Below are 15,845 nucleotides of genomic sequence, written 5' to 3'. Positions count from 1 at the left end.
GGCACACTCTAGGAGATAGTTAGTCCAAGTTTGGATCCGCTGGGTGTCCCCTGGGAGGTCTTTAACTTAAGAGGCTAGAAGTCTCTGGCCTTTGGGTGGGCATCAGTGCTTAGGCTTGTGCTTGGGTTTAGGCTTGGATTTAGGCTTAGGCTTGGAACTCCTCCATAAACTATGTCCTATGACAGCCTCTGATATCCCTGGGAGGAGTGCTTGGCTTTTTGCATCCCACCAGTTAAGGAAATGTTCAATGAGTGGCTAAGATCTGAGCAATAATCGTTAGGGAAGTTTGCAATAAAGGGAATGGGAATGGCTCAAAACCTTTTAAGGGTCTCGTCAAAATTGGTAGGTGAGCAAAGAAAAGCTATAATGACTCTAAATCTTGGGCACTTTTGAAGGAAGGGAGAGGTTCAAGGATATCTTCCGAGTTGAGGTGACCACAGGGATTAGTCAAAAGAAAGGATGACGTAGAAGTGAAGCCAGAAAAGTGGATTTAACAAAACAAGTATAGGAAAGTGAGTGAGAGGTTTTAGGGTCCTCTAAAAGAGGCTTACTTACCTCCTGGATGGCTCACCAAAATATGTTACTGGAGAGGGGGTCCTTCTTGGCGCTGTGCAGTGGGGAGAAAAACTGGGAATCCTAGCCACTCCAGCTTGGCTGTCACACTGGAGGTTGACCCTGGCGGAGTCTGGCTAACTTTAGGGGGTTGAACTCGGGCTTCAGGGAGGAAAACTGGGAATCCTAGCTGCTACATTACTGGAGGTTGAGCCCTCCTTGGTGTGGTGTCCAGGTTCTTGGCATCTCGAGCGAAGAATTGAATGAGACACAGAAGTAAAGTGGTGAAAAAATTTATTAGAAGAGATAATATACTCCAAAGAATTGGGAGTGGATTGAGCACAGGGAAAAGCAGCTCACAGCCACATTATTAGGAGAAAAAGTACTGTTGAACTGGTGAAAAATAACTCTCCAAGCAATCCACAAAAGAAACAGTTTATTCGGGGAAAGAAAAAGAAGCAAGACCACCACCGCAGTGCAGAAAGCACACCTCCTACACAGAGTTCCTATGGGCAGCCCAGGTGGAGGCAGAAAAAGACCCTGGTTTCAAGATGGCTAATCCCTTTATTATGATCCCACCCCCATAATTACCATAAGGATGAACTGGAAGTCAGGATTATAGAGTTAACAAGGGGCCCAGCCCCACCCACAGTCCTCCCAACTCTATGGTTAAGCATCTTAAGATGCCAGTTCATTTTCAGTACACTCCAAAAAGTTTGGAGCAGGCCAAGCAAAAGAAGCTGCTCAAAAGGCTCAAGGCTCAAGGTGGCATTATTAGGAGAAATGCACATTCCAAAGGGTTTGGAGTATGCCCTGAGCAAAAGCAAGGCTCAAAAGACTCAAGGCCTTAAGGCCCACTCTACTTTCTTATATGGGAGCAACTGTATTAAGAATCCATAAACTGGGCACTAGAATTAGACATTGTTGTAGGGTTGTCCATATCTCCAGATTTTTCAATGAAAAGAAAAATTAAATATAAGTTTAAAGTCAAATAGTATATGAATTAGTATGATTGTTCCTATTGAATGTAGGATTTGGACTTTTATTCCATTTCTTTGGCTTTATACTTATACAGACAGACTTGTTTCCCATTCATATTAATACATTTGTTTCCAAAATGCCATACCAATGATTTTTAGTAAAATATGCAAAGTTTAAGGGGTCTTTACAGGTAGTTTTGCCTTCATATATCCACCTTAGGGACATACAGTAAAAATTCTGTATTTTCAATTCATTTGCAGTATTTCCTTCATATACAGAGACCACAAACTGGATATTCAATTAATTTTTTAAACCCATGAATTTAGTGTATTTAAAATTTTTAATTTGCTGTAATAATGTTTAAAAATTAGGACGAGCTTATGAGGGCCAGTGACACTGCCCTCCACAGCTAAGATGCTGAACAACAGCTCAACCTGGAGCTGGGCTGCCATGAGTCGCCGGCGACGGCGTAGGCTGCAGTCCCTGTGGCAGTGGGTTGCCATGGGCTACTGTATGTAGCTAGCAGCCAGTGTGAGCGGCCAGCAGCCGCAGTGAGCGGCCGTCCAGAAGCCGGCGACTGATCTGCCTCGCCCGGGAAGAGCACAATGATGGTGCCAACTTGGGCCAGTGAAGCAACATCTTCCACAACTAGATTGAAGAACAAAACGACAGCAACTTGTCTGTTCCCCTTCCCCCAATTCCCCAATAAAAATCTTTAAAAAATAATAATAAATAAAATAAAAAAAATAAAAATAAAAATTAGGACGAGCTGAGTGGCACATTGGTTAGGAGATGGCTTGGGATGCCAGCTCTGAGCAGGAGGGCCCCAGTTCAGATCCCACATGAGGGCCAGTGATGCTGCACCCTCTACAGCTAAGATGGTGATCAACAGCTCATCCTGGAACTGGGCTGCTGTGAGTTGCCAGCAATTGTCAACTGGGCTGACAGCTGGTGTGAGCTTTTGTGAGCTGCCATGAGCCGCCATCCAATGGCCAGCAAGTGACAGCCTTACCCAGGAAGAGTACAATGATGATATCAACATGGGCCAGTGAAGCGTCGTCCTCCACAACTAGATTGAAGAACAAAAGGTCAGCAACTTGTCTGTTCCCCTTCCCTGATTCCCCAACGCTGTTCCCCTCCCCTAGTTCCCCAATAAAATCTTAAAAAAACCAAAACAATCATATGCACTATGTCCATTTGTGCAAATAAAGCAATATAATAAGATATTTTTCTTAAACTTCTAGCTTAAACTCTGCCCCATCTTATACATGTTCTGCATCTATATTTTCATTCCACTATGTCTTGGGAACACTTTAGCATACTCTACACAGTTTCATACCTGGCTTTTCACTTTAGAAATGATCCAGTTCTGTAGATCAGTGTGTAGAGGTCCTCCTGACTCATTTTACAGATGTGGAAAATTGTTGTGTAAATGGGCCATGATGCATTCACCCAGTTCCCATAGATAGATATTTAAAGTGTTTTCGAGTAGAACTTCCGTGAACAGCTTCTGCACCCATGAGCACACATGCTTAATGCCCATGCACATTCAGAAAGTATGTATTAGGGTCAGCACTGGAGGATACTAGGCATGATGGTAGTGGCAACATGTTTCTTGTTGGCTGAACTGCCCTTCATCTGGCTTCCATATATCTCCTACAGCTACTGATGTGATGGCTCCTGCCAAGTGAGAAATGAAGATTATCTTGCTCACTTTTATGGGAGTGGGAGTCATAGAAAACTTCTCCTCCTTTGTCTGTATAACTTCACACTTCTTACTGGACACAAGGTGAGACCCACAGACTTGATTCTCAACCAGTTGGTCTTAGCCAACTCCTTGGTGATTTCATCCACAGGGATCCCTCAGACAATGACAGCTTTTAGATCATTTCCTGAATGAGACTGGATGTAAACTTGTCTTCTATTTCCACAGAGTGGCCAAAGAGGTTTGCTTCAGCACTACCTCCCTCCTCACTGTCTACCAGATAATTAAGCTTTGCCCCAATTTCTCAAAGTAGATGGAGCTCAGAATGAAATCCCCAAAGTGCATTGGTTTCTGCTGTTTTCTCTACTGGATTGTACATCTCTTGGTAAAGATCATTGTTCCTATTAATATAAGTAGTCTGATGCACAGCAAAAACTTTAGTGTGAAAATAAATTATGGATACTGTTCCATACTCAATCTAGACAGACTTACTAGGTTTGTAGTTGCAGTCATATTCTCCACAATTGACCTGATGTGTTTGGGCCTCATGGTCTGGGCTGATGGCTCCATGGTCCTTTTCCTGCACAGGCACCAGCAGCAAGTCCAGCACATGCACAGCAATAGCCAATCTCATGTTGTCAGAGCCACGTGTATCATCTTAATCCTCATTACCCCCTTTTCCTCCTTTTACTCACTGTCTTCTCTTCTATTCGAATGATTCTATCTGTTATTCAAGGCCAGTGGCTGGTGGACACCTCTTTATTCTTGTCTTCATGTTTTTTGACATTCAGCCCCTTTGTGCTCATCTGCAGTGATACCCGTGTCCCTCAGTTTTGTTTTACCTGCTTGACAAGAAAAACAATTTTTTTCTAATTTGATTGTGACCACATGAGCCTGCTCTCTACAGGAAATTTAATCACTCCTTCCACCACCTGTCTTTATTTAGGGGACGAATAATGTTCAGATTCTTCATAGAAATTTATTATTCTACGTAGAATGGGGTGGTGAGATCCTGGAAATTATAATCCTATAAGAACCCTAACATGAACATTATATATGTGCTTATAGAAAGATTACACTAACAGTTTTAGCTTCATCAAAGGGAAAGTTCATGACATTATTGAAATAATATAACAAGAAAATTTCTGAGTTTAGTTTGGGTGGTTTGGTGCATATGTATATAGTAGTAAATTTTTTTTTTAAGATTTTTATTGGGGAATTGGGGGAGGGGAACAGAGTAGTTGCTGTCCCCTTGCTCCTCAGTCCAGCTGCGGAGGACGTCGCTCCACTGGCCCATGTTGGTATTATCATTGTGCTCTTCTAGAGTGAGGCAGATCGGTCATTGGCCACTGGACGACCACTCACGGCAGCTCTTGGCAGCTCACGTCGGCCACTGGCCGCTCACGGCAGCCCACGGGAGCCCACTACAGCCCACGCTGTCGCCAACGACCCACAGCAGCCCAGCTCCAGGTCTAGCTGCTGTTCACCATCTTAGCTGTAGAGGGCACAGTGTCACTGGCCCTAAAGTGGGATCTGAACTGGGGTCCTGCTGCACAGAGGTGGCATCCCAAGCCAACTCTCAACCAATGTGCCACTTGGCCGACCCTATAGTTGTAAATTTTATGTAATACTAAATTTGCCATTTTAATCATTTTTAAGTGTACAATTTGGTGGCATTAGGTAAATTTGCAATGTTGTGCATCTACCAACACTATTTCCAAAATTTTTAGGAAACCCAAACAGAGATTGTATATCCATTAGGCTATATCTCTCCATTTACCCCTTACTCCAGCCCCTCGGAACATCTAATCTACATTCTGTCTTTATGAGTTTGCTTATTCCAGATGTTTCTTTTTAAAAAATATTTTGTTGGGGAATTGGGGAAGGGAACAGTGTTGGGGAATTTGGGAAGGGAACATTGTGTTTTTCCAGGACCTATCAGCTCCAAGTCAAGTTGTTGTCCTTCAATCTTAGTTGTGGAGGGCGCAGCTCAGCTCCAAGTCCAGTCCCCACTTTCAATCCAGTTGCAGGGGAGAAGCGGGCACAGCCCACCATCCCATGTGGGAATCGAACCAGCAACCTTGTTGTTAAGAGCACATTCAATAACCAACTGAGCCATCCAGCTAGCATCCAGTTAGCAGCTCAGCCACAGCTCAGCTTGGGCGCAGCTCACTGGCCCATGTGGGAATCGAACCAGTGACCTTGTTGCTCAGAGCTCACGCTCTAACCAACTGAGCCACTCAACCGGCCTTCCAGATATTTCTTATAAGTGGAACCATATGCTATTTATCTTCTGTGTCTGGTTTATGACACTTAACATAATGTTTTCAAGGTTCATCTATTTTGTGGCATGTATCAGAACTTTCTGAAGAATAATATTCCATTGTTTGGACATGTACATTTTGTTTATCCATGCACCTGTTGATGGATACTTTAGTTATTCCCACTTTTTACCTGTTGTGATTAATGCTGCTATGACCATGGGTATACAAGGATACGTTTGAGTCCCTGCTTTCAATTTTCTGGAGTATAGACTTGCAAATGGAATTGCTTGATCAGATGACATATTTATATTAAACTTTTGAAGACCTTATACTATTTTTCACATTATAACATTTTACATTACCATAAGAAATGTACAAAAGTTCCAGTTTGCTCAACCTGGAACCTCACAGATCCAATGATTGAATGTGAACACATGAGGACATGTGGGGGAACATAATCAGCCAGAGCCCTAGTCACAAAAGCCTTGACTCAGAAATGACTCCTTACATGGGAATCTTTTCTCTCAGCTACAATTACATTATGTCCAGAGGCAGTGTCCCCCTCCACCCTGAGGTGGCAGAGAATTCTGCCATCAAGGCACCTCAGTGGTTCAGGCCTAGGGCTCTCGACACCTTTTGTAGTGGCCAAGCAAAAAGATCTCAACCAACAGCCAAAGGCTACTTGTGTGACTGTACAAAAGGTCCAGCTGCTCAGTGCATGAAAGCCAAAACTTGAGAGGCAAGGCTGGTGGAAAGAAAAGTAGTTTTACAGTAAGTCCCTGACTTACGAACAGTTGAGTTGCAAATTTTCATAGATACGAACAGACCACACATTATGAACATTCGTAGATGCGAACAAATCACGGAAGTAGCTCACATGTCTGCCGGCCATTGTCACAGTTATGCTGCTGTGTGCTTACTGTACAGTGCAATAATGTCCAGTAGTACAATGCTCAATCAGAGCCCAGGATATCCAGAAGCAAGAGGAAAAGCAGTGGTGATGTGGAGGGGACGGCTAAGAAGCACAAAGACTCACTTCGTTGGACTTACAAACGAATCTGACTAACCACGTTCTCCTGGAACAGAACTTGTTCATAAGTCGGGGACTTACTGCATTCCAAAATGCCAGCAATAAGGGAAGGCAGTGTACTCCCTGTCACAAAGACTGCCTTCCTGCTCTTAATACCACCAACAGGTTTTATAGACACTCAAGGAGGGGCAGAACAAAGGAAGGAGAATTTGACCAAGCATTTCAGGAAAAAGCACTTCCTAGAGGCTGGTCTGCCCCAGGGTCAGGAGTGAATTCAATACAGATGCAAAAACCTCTCCCAAATTACCTAGCAATGTGCACACTGGTGTGAAGTAAACAGAACCATTGAAACTGGTATGCATAGTAAATGCACAGTAAACAGAATCATCAAGGTTTGGTAGGAGGAGAGAGAAGCAAAGAAAGGAAAAAAGGTCAATAAACTTTCAAAAAGTCCCAAGCCAAACCACTGTCAAATCGAATTACATCAGAGTTCCAATTTTCAAAAATAGAAGATACAGGGTCACCGTTACACTTGCTACCTCTGACTTTCCAGGCATTGGTGATATGACTGTGACCTTCACCTGGGGAAAATGTGGACATTTAGACCTAGCCCAGAGTACCTGATACTAGAATGTGATGCTGGGTAACTGTGGGCTCCTGCTCTTGGTGGGTAAGGCTGCACTGTCCCACCTCTGACTTCTCTGCCCTGACCCTGTGTGGTCTTTTTCTCTTGTTCCTCACCCAATATACTGAAACGCACAAAACTGATTCTAACATTTCGGTCTCCAGACACTTGACGAGAAAAAAAAAATGTTTATTCGGTTTCAGTTAAGAGTGGTCACATTCTGTGTCTAACTGACTAGTCAATTAAACATCCCTTTGGATCTACAGTCATTGGGAGCGCCTGAAATAATACTTTCAGACTTCAGGTGGCATGCTAAACTTCAAAGAATCTGAAATAATTTCGCCACTTAGGTGATCAGTTGCAGACAACACTCCCTTAATAAAGTGCTGAGTACGGTTCCTTAAGGAAGAAGCGAAGCCCCTCCTCCGCCCCTTGAGGCTAGAGACACTTCCCGGTATCTCTGGCGTTGTCAATTTCCCCTGGAGATCCAGGTGAGGGGCACCCGTCTCCGGGGCCTTTGCAGCTGTGAGAACTACATTACCCCGAAGACTCTGAGCCGGGAGACTGCGGGATTAAACCAATGAAGGCTCAGGAGAGGATCGATTTCCCGCGTGCGCATCGCGTCGGGCGCGGGACTTCCGGCATTTTATTTATTTATTTTTGTGGCGGTCGTTTCGACCGTTCTTGGGCCTGTGCGTACTTCACAGACTGAGTAGCGCTGGATCGGAGCTGAGGTGACGGGCCCGAGGAGGCACGGGAGGAGTTGTCCCTGCTGCACAGAGGAGGGTCTCAGGCATTTGGCTGCGAGGACTCTGCTGCCAGGTGTCTCTGCCCGGGTCGCCTGCCGCTCCCAGCCTTGCTCCGCCCACACAGTCCGATGGCGGCGGCCGCGTTGAGGGACACGGCTCAGGTGAGTGCGTGTCCGCCAGGCCCTCACCGCCTTCACCGTACCTGAATCCTAAAGCTCCGGGTGCGGGGCGCCTGCTCATGTCCTGCAGCCTAGGCCCCGGCGTCTAGGACAATGAAGCGCTCGTGGGCGACATCCAGTGTGAAAGGGTGTGGGAGAGGGTTGTTGGGAATAGATTTTAGCCATGTCGCAAATAAAGACACATGAAGTTGAAAGTAACTCGGCAAGGCAAACTTTACTTCTGCAGAAGGGTGCGGAGCCACCGTAAGCCCCTCTAGCAAGCACACTGAGTGGGAAGTCCACTCAGTTTTTATCCCTCACGCAGGTTCCACTATGTCGTTCTCTATTAGTGAGAGCGTGACTTTACAGTCTGAACTACTTGGCTAATAGAAAAGCAAGATCTGCCTAGTTACAAGATTAGGTAAGCTTGAAAATGAGGAACTATTAGACAATGGTGAGAAAGTATATTTTTAACTAGAACTCCTAAACAATAGTGAGAAAGTATATTTTCACTGGAACGCCTAAACAATAGTGAGAAAGGGGAAGTATATTTTTAAACTTTGCTGTCATTGACAGAAAAGACTAGGACCTTTTCTAACAGGGTTACAGGCAGAGAGGCCGGCTGTGTAAAGACGTGAAGGGTCAACTGAGCCGGGAGGATTTGGGAAATCTGGTATCTGTCTCGTATCCTCATGGAACAGAACGTGTGAGTCAAAGTGGTCCTGGGTGATGTCTTGGTGTAGAATTAACCCCTGGTTGTTTGCAGAATGTAAAAAGAATTTATGAGACTCTACAGGAGGTAAGCATAGAGTTATTGAAAGTCAAAGAGAGATAGTTCTGGTAAAGGGAAGTTTTGCCAGGACAGAGCCCGATAGGGACAGCTGCAGCGATGAAAAGGAGTGCTGGGGTTTTATATTTTTCTAAGCAGGATGTAAGGCACTTGTCAGCTTGCGGCGGGGGGGTGTTGTGATTGGGAACCATTCTGTTCCCATCTATGATGGATGATTGTTAGTTTGTGTGTGTGTGTCGGGGGGGGGGTTGTTGCCATTGCAATTGGGAATGTATTATATGATGGATGTAAGGTACTTGTCAACCTGCAGGTGCAGTGCTGGCCAGGGGAGTCAGAGCCAAGTGGTTAATGTTTAAGCTCACTCCTGCCAGCTTACAAGCTTGCTCCTGTTAATCTCTTGCCCGTCCCATCTTGTCAGCTCACAAACCCACTCCTATTAACTTTATTTGCCTCATCAGGTGACAGACTGACATTGTCAGGACGCTGGAATCCATAGAAAGTTATGAACAGAAAAGGCTATGCCTGAATTAGGCTTTTAAACATTTTTTAAAAGCTGCTCAGAGGAGCACACTGGAAAGGGAATGATAATACGAGGCAGAGGGGGTTTGTCAAAGGTCACTCAGCTTATAAGAGTCAGCACTGAGGACTGAGACTCAGAGATAGCGCAGTCATCTCAGGTCACCCAGCTCCAGAACTGAGCAGGGGAATAGGGGAGCCCAGAGCCCATTGAACACTGCCCCTCAGAAACTCTCTGTTCACACAGATTGTTAAAGTACAAAAGTATGTATGGATTCTACAGAGGTGAGTGAGTGGAGGGTGTTCCAGAGCCTCACTGGTCTTGATCCCACTCATGATCCCTGGGATTGTGGTGTACTGGAACTCTTCACCTATCACTCTACCAGCCCTTGGGCCTGGGGGCTGTGAACAAATCCTAAGCCCAGGGTCCCCAGACCAGGCTGGGGTTTCCTGTTACTAGCAACCAGTCAGATGAGGTATGAAGGCAGGTTGCCCCAGATATAGGTACTAATATGTTTAGACTCTTGGAGGTGTGGCTGAACTGGTTCAAGGGAACCTCAAATCTCTTTTCTTTGTCATGGGAACATAGAGCAAGGGGAAAGGAATCAGGCCTGGGATGGCACCCTGAGAAGTTGTGTGTCTAATCTGGAAGTGATGGGAACAATGGAGTTTTGGAGCAGAGAAGGGAGATGATCTGGCCAACCCCTCATAAGGCTCCCTGTGGCTACAGCATGGAGAACAGACTGAAGGTTTGAAGAAGGTGGTAGGAAGACCAGAGAGGAGGCTAATGCAGTAGTTCAGTTGAGTGTTGGTGATGTAGACCAGTTTGATAGCCTTGGAGGTGGTAGAAATGCTTGGCTGCATCAGGCTTTTTAGATCTGCTCTGATTTTCTGATTTTGAAAGGGAGAGAAAAAAGAGTAGAAGTCAGGGATGACTGTAAGGTTTCTGGGTTTGGGAGTGGAAAGATGGAAATTCCATCAACTGAGATGTGGAAGTCGGTAGTAGGGTTACTTTTCATTCAGGATATTAAGAATTTTGTTTTGACTATGTTAAGTATATCAGTAGAGGTATTAAGTGAGCAGCTGGACATGCAGGTCTGGGACTTTTGAGGAGGGGTTCAGGATGGACATCTGCGAAAGGTGGTGGATATTATGTGAACCAGGGTGGAGCTGTGTGTCTTAGTCAGCTTGGGTGGCTGAAACAAAATACCTTTATTTCTCACAGTTCTGGAGGCTGGAAAGTCCAAAATCAAGCAGCTGGCAGATTCTGTTTCTGGTGAGCTGTATCCTCACATGGCCTTGGTGCAAGTGAGTGGAGAGAGCAAGAGATCTTTCTCTTTCTCTTCACATAAGCATGCTAATCCCATTATGTGAGTCTCACCCTCATGACCCAATCTAAAACTGATTAATTCCCCAAATGCCCACCTTTAAATACCATCACATCAGGGGTTAGATCTCAACATACGAATTTTGGGAGGATATAAACATTGTCTGTAAGACTGTGAATCACATTTAGTAGGGTTATCCTGGTCATGATGACAATAGCTCAGGAAGAGGAAGATGGAGTCTGAGGCCCAGGTCTCATGCTTGGGCATGTAGGTGGGCAGTCATTAACATCACAAACACTGGTGAAGAAGAGAAGAGGCCATGGGAACAGTGTGAGAGAGAGAATGATCTGGCAGGTGATCAAGGCTGCTGGTTCACTGCTCTGTGGACTCACCAGGATTTTGTTGTGACCTTGGTGTGTCTGTGGTATTTCTGTCAGATGGGTATATTAGTTTAGGGCACAAGTGATCATGAGGGAGAGTCACTGGACCTTGGGTGGAAAATCTCTGCGACTGGGTTTTGAATGAGGGTTAGGAAGAGAGAAGACGGCTGTGACTGATGAGAGGACATCTAGTGCAGCACCAGTGGGAGAAGGTCGTAGGTACCTGAAATCTACAAGTGGCTCTGTGTAGGTGAGGTTGAAGCAAGGAGCAGAGTCAGGCAGGGGGACCTGTAGAGCAAGATTCTGGACTGCTGATGGCAGTGGGGACCATTGGAGGTCTGGGGTAGTACTGGATCTTGTCTGAATTTTCCAGGCACTATCTATATGCCATGTGTTGGATAGCACATAGGAAGGACAGGGAGATGCCTATGGTGCAGGGCAGGGAAAAGGTGGTGACTCAGAGAGATGTGGTATAAAGTGATGTCTACGTGGAGAGGAGTGAGAATTGGTGACCTGAGGGCCCAAGCATTGAGGACATAGGGTGAAAAATGAGCCAACACCCTTGGTTGTGTTTGGGACGCATTATCTGGAGGATCCTAAGAGAATGACCTGACAAGGGGGAGTGCTTCCCTGCATGCAGGCCCAAAGCTCAGCTATCCTCTATTGTTGTTGCCTTGGATGGGCACAGTGATCAAAGAGACCATGAGAAGAGAGTGCACATCAGTGGCACTGGGGCCTGAGATCTCCTCTGAGGTGGGGAAATTGGGTGGTGGGTGAGCAGGGGGTAAGTGAGTGGATGCACTTGGGGAGAGAAGCTGATCATGCAATGAACTGTCCTCATCATGGCAGGGCTGTGTGACCTTTGAAGATGTGGCCATTTATTTCTCCCGGGAGGAGTGGGGCCTCCTTGATGAGGCTCAGAGGTTCCTGTACCATGATGTGATGCTGGAGAATTTTGCGCTTACAGCATCCTTGGGTAAGGCCTTCATATTCCTCCCAGTGTCCATATCTGGTCTCTCTCTTTCCCCTGCTCCAGAGGCAGCCCTGTCCTTTTCACAGCCAGACAATTGGCACTGCTGACTTCCCCACCCCTTGGCACATGTGCTATGGGTATCAGTGCTAAATCATGTGCACTTGTCAAGCAGCCCTAACTCCTGTTACCCCAAGGTGTGCAGGGAAGGGCCTGGGAATCAGATGTCTGGTAGTCAGCCTAATGGACCTCACCTTTCTTTCCCTGTCCATGGCAGGATGACTGCATCCATGGCATCTTGTGCTCCAGATTCTGCCCCCTTCTAGCTAACATTTCCTTGTGACCATCTGTATCAGGAATTGTAAGCATTGTTACAGTTACTAATTATAATTACGTGGTCCATAATCCTTTCTTGAAAGACCTGCCTTTGAGATTTTATTGTAATATTTTTTTCCTGTAGTTTATTGTTTCCTGAGTTGCTCTGGACCATTTTTGACCACTCAAGTATCCTCTCTTTCCCTAAGGACTTGCTTCATTCAGGTCCTTACCCAACTGGGAATGTGGGGAGAGCCCTGAGTCACAGGGTGGACATAGCAAGATGGTCTCAGATCTGTGTTCAGGTCATACCAGGAATCTACCTTGTGTATACCAGTGTTTTGGTACAAGTACCACTGGACACACATAATGTCTACACTTTATTCCATATACTTGACACTTTCCTGATTTGTCATTTCATCTATAACTGTGTTAATCCTGGCTCTACTCCCTGTGTGGCACCCCATACTTCTGCCTTTTGTCCCTGAAAGTCTTCGCATTCTATTGTATGATCCTTAGAATCCCAGTACTGCAAAGCAGCTTTCCCTTCAAATTGTTGCCTCATACTGAAAAATATCCGATGGATTCATTCTTTGGTTTGAATGTATGTGTATGACAGACACTTTTGTTAGGACTTCCTCCCCCTACCAAAGTTAACATGCACTTTATCAGCATTTCTCTTCTTTCAGATTATTGGTGTGGTGCCAAGGATGAGGAGGTACCTTCTGAGCAGAGCACTTCTGTAGAAGGAGACTCACAGATCAGGACTCCAAAGGCAGGTCCATCCACCCAGAAGACTCACCCCTGTGAGAAGTATGTCCCAGGCTTAAAAGACATTTTGTACCTGACTGAGCTCCAAGCACCATATCCTGGGCAGGAGCCATACTTAGATGGGGCATCCAGAGGCTTCTCGTTCAGTGAAAACATTCACCAGCACCAAAAGCATGGCAGTGGAGAGAAAATCTTCAAAATGGATGTGTACAGGGCCTCGTGTGTGACAAGCTGCAGATTCCATGTGTCAGGGAAGCCATTCGCCTGTGGGGAGGATGGAAAGGACTTTCTAGCTACCTCGGGCCTTCTCCAGCATCAGGCCACTCCCAATGGTGAGAAGCCACACAGCACCATCAAGTGTGGGGAGCCCTTTAATGGTGGAAAAAGTCATGACAAGTGGATTGAAAGCAGGAGAGTTTTCAGCAACACACACCCACTTCCCCACCAGAGAGCCTGTACTGGAGAAGGGCTTGCTAAGTGTAGCAAATGTGGGAAAACCTTCAGCTGCAAATACAGACTTGTTCAGCATCAGCAAACTCAGATTGGAAAAAGGATTTATGAGTGTGGTGAATGTGGGAAATTCTTTAGCCGTAAAACCCACCTCATTCGACACTGGAGAGTTCACACTGGAACAAAGCCCTATAAGTGCATTGAATGTGGGAGATCTTTTAGCCAGAAATCTGACCTCATTCAACATCAAAGAATTCACACTGGAGAAAGGCCTTATGAGTGCAGTGAATGCGGAAAATCCTTTATCCAGAAATCCATTCTCATTAAACACCAGAGAGTTCACACTAATGAAAGGCCATATAAATGCAGTGAGTGTGGGAAATCGTTTAGCCAAAGTTCTGGCCTCCTGCGACATAAGAGAGCGCACACTAGAGCAAGGCCTTATGAGTGCACTGAATGTGGGAAATCATTTAGCTGTAAAACTCACCTCATTCGACACTGGAGAGTTCACACTGGAGAAAGGCCTTACGAGTGCAATGAATGTGGGAAGTCTTTTAGTGAGAAATCTGTCCTCATTCAACACCAAAGAGTTCACACTGGAGAAAGGCCTTATGAGTGCAGTGATTGTGGGAAATCCTTTACCCAGAAATCTGTTTTCATTCAGCACCAAAGAGTTCACACTGGAGAAAGGCCTCATGAATGTAGTGAATGTGGGAAATTCTTTAGCCGCAAAACCCACCTCATTCGACACTGGACAGTTCACACTGGAGCAAAGCCTTATGAATGCAGTGAATGTGGGAGATCTTTTAGCCAGAGCTCTGGCCTCCTTCGACATAGGCGAACTCACATGCAGTGAATGTGGAAAATTGTTTAGCTGCAAATCTGACCTTAGTCAACACCAAAGAGTTCACACTGGAGAAAGGCCTTAGGTACACAGAGAATGTGCTCTTTCTTTAGTATAACGGCTTTGGAGGAAAGACTCTGTGAGGAGCTGTCTCTTTGAATTGACTCATATATCCAGACATCCACAAACTAGAGATTATCCATAAGTTTCGGTGATGGGGGAAGCATGTTTAACCTGTCCTGGGACCCTTGCCAAATTTATGTCACTAGCAATTTCTGGCAAAAGCCATTTCACCTCTACCACCTGGCAGGTCCACACAGCATGTATCAGCCACCACCCTAACCAGCTCAAGGAAGCGCACCTCTGCTCTCCCATTTGTTGGAGGAAATCCTGAGTGTCCTGAGCCTTTCTCTCTGACAAGTTAGGGCATGGACCTGACACTATGCTGGCCCAGAGAACTCCTGAGTTCTGCTGGTGGCTTGCAGAGAAGGATTACCTTTTTCAGGGACATAGTTGGTCTTAGGTAGTGCTTGTGATGAAGTTTTTCAACTTCCAAGTTACCAAATCAGAAACTTCCTGTTGCACATTTTTCTGGTTTGTGCCATAATAAGGGCCTTTTTGTTTAAGTACCTTTAGTCTTGGAATCTCTATTCACTATGTGGGTAGTTTGAAAGCACAATAGGACTCTGCCAACTTGAAGGGGAAACAAATTTTGTGAGGATCCAAACTATGCCTCAGAGGGGACAGTAGGATGGCTGTTCTCCAGTTTGGCCTAGTTTGCGTTTCTGCCAGAGCCTCCTTGGAAAGACTGCTTTGTGGTCATTCTTAAAATGTTGCCTGGGGCCGGCCAAGTGGCGCGTTGGTTAGGAGTTGGCTTGGGACACCAACTCTGAGCAGGAGTGCCCCAGTTCAGATCCCACATGAGGGCCAGTGGCGCTGTGCCCTCTACAGCTGAGATGGTGAACAACAGCTCGACTTGGAGCTGGGCTGCCGTGAGTCGCAGGCAAGAGCATAGGCTGCAGTGGGTCTGGCCGGCAGCGGGCGCGCACTTTCATGAGCTGCTGTGAGCCGCCGTAAGCAGCTGTCCAGTGGCCAGCGAGTGACTGCCTCACCTGGGAGGAGCACGGCGATGACGCCAACATGGGCCAATGAAGTAACGTCCTCCACAACTAGACTGAAGAACAAAACAACAGCAATTTGTTCCCCTTCCCCGATTCCCCAATTAAAAAAAAAATCTAAAAAAAAATGTTGCCTGTATGCCAGAGGTCACCCTGAGGAAGAGGTAGTTGTGACACCTCCAGTACTTCTGGAGTCAATGTAATATTTACCTTGCTCACAGGAGACAACACATATTGCCCAGCACTGCTGAAGGGAATCTTAGTCCAAGGTTCTGCAAAGGAGCCACGTGCCCTGATAT

At 45.8% G+C, this 15,845-nt stretch overlaps 1 protein-coding gene across 1 annotated transcript; it reads left to right on the top strand.

Moving 5' to 3' along the window:
* Positions 1-7,781: 7,781 nt before the first annotated feature.
* On the top strand, positions 7,782-15,342 carry LOC109376653 (zinc finger protein 551-like). The gene is given in 4 exon segments (XM_019632725.1): positions 7,782-8,067; positions 11,928-12,054; positions 13,053-14,430; positions 14,432-15,342. Coding segments are annotated over 4 exon segments (1,620 nt in total). The 5' UTR covers positions 7,782-8,034; the 3' UTR covers positions 14,514-15,342.
* The last annotated feature ends 503 nt before the right edge of the window (positions 15,343-15,845 follow it).

The sequence above is a fragment of the Hipposideros armiger genome, unplaced genomic scaffold (assembly GCF_001890085.2).
Source record: "Hipposideros armiger isolate ML-2016 unplaced genomic scaffold, ASM189008v1 scaffold_1168, whole genome shotgun sequence".
Lineage (NCBI taxonomy): Eukaryota > Metazoa > Chordata > Mammalia > Chiroptera > Hipposideridae > Hipposideros > Hipposideros armiger.
Note: the sequence above shows the minus strand (reverse complement) of the source record. Positions and strands in the feature narration are given on the sequence as shown.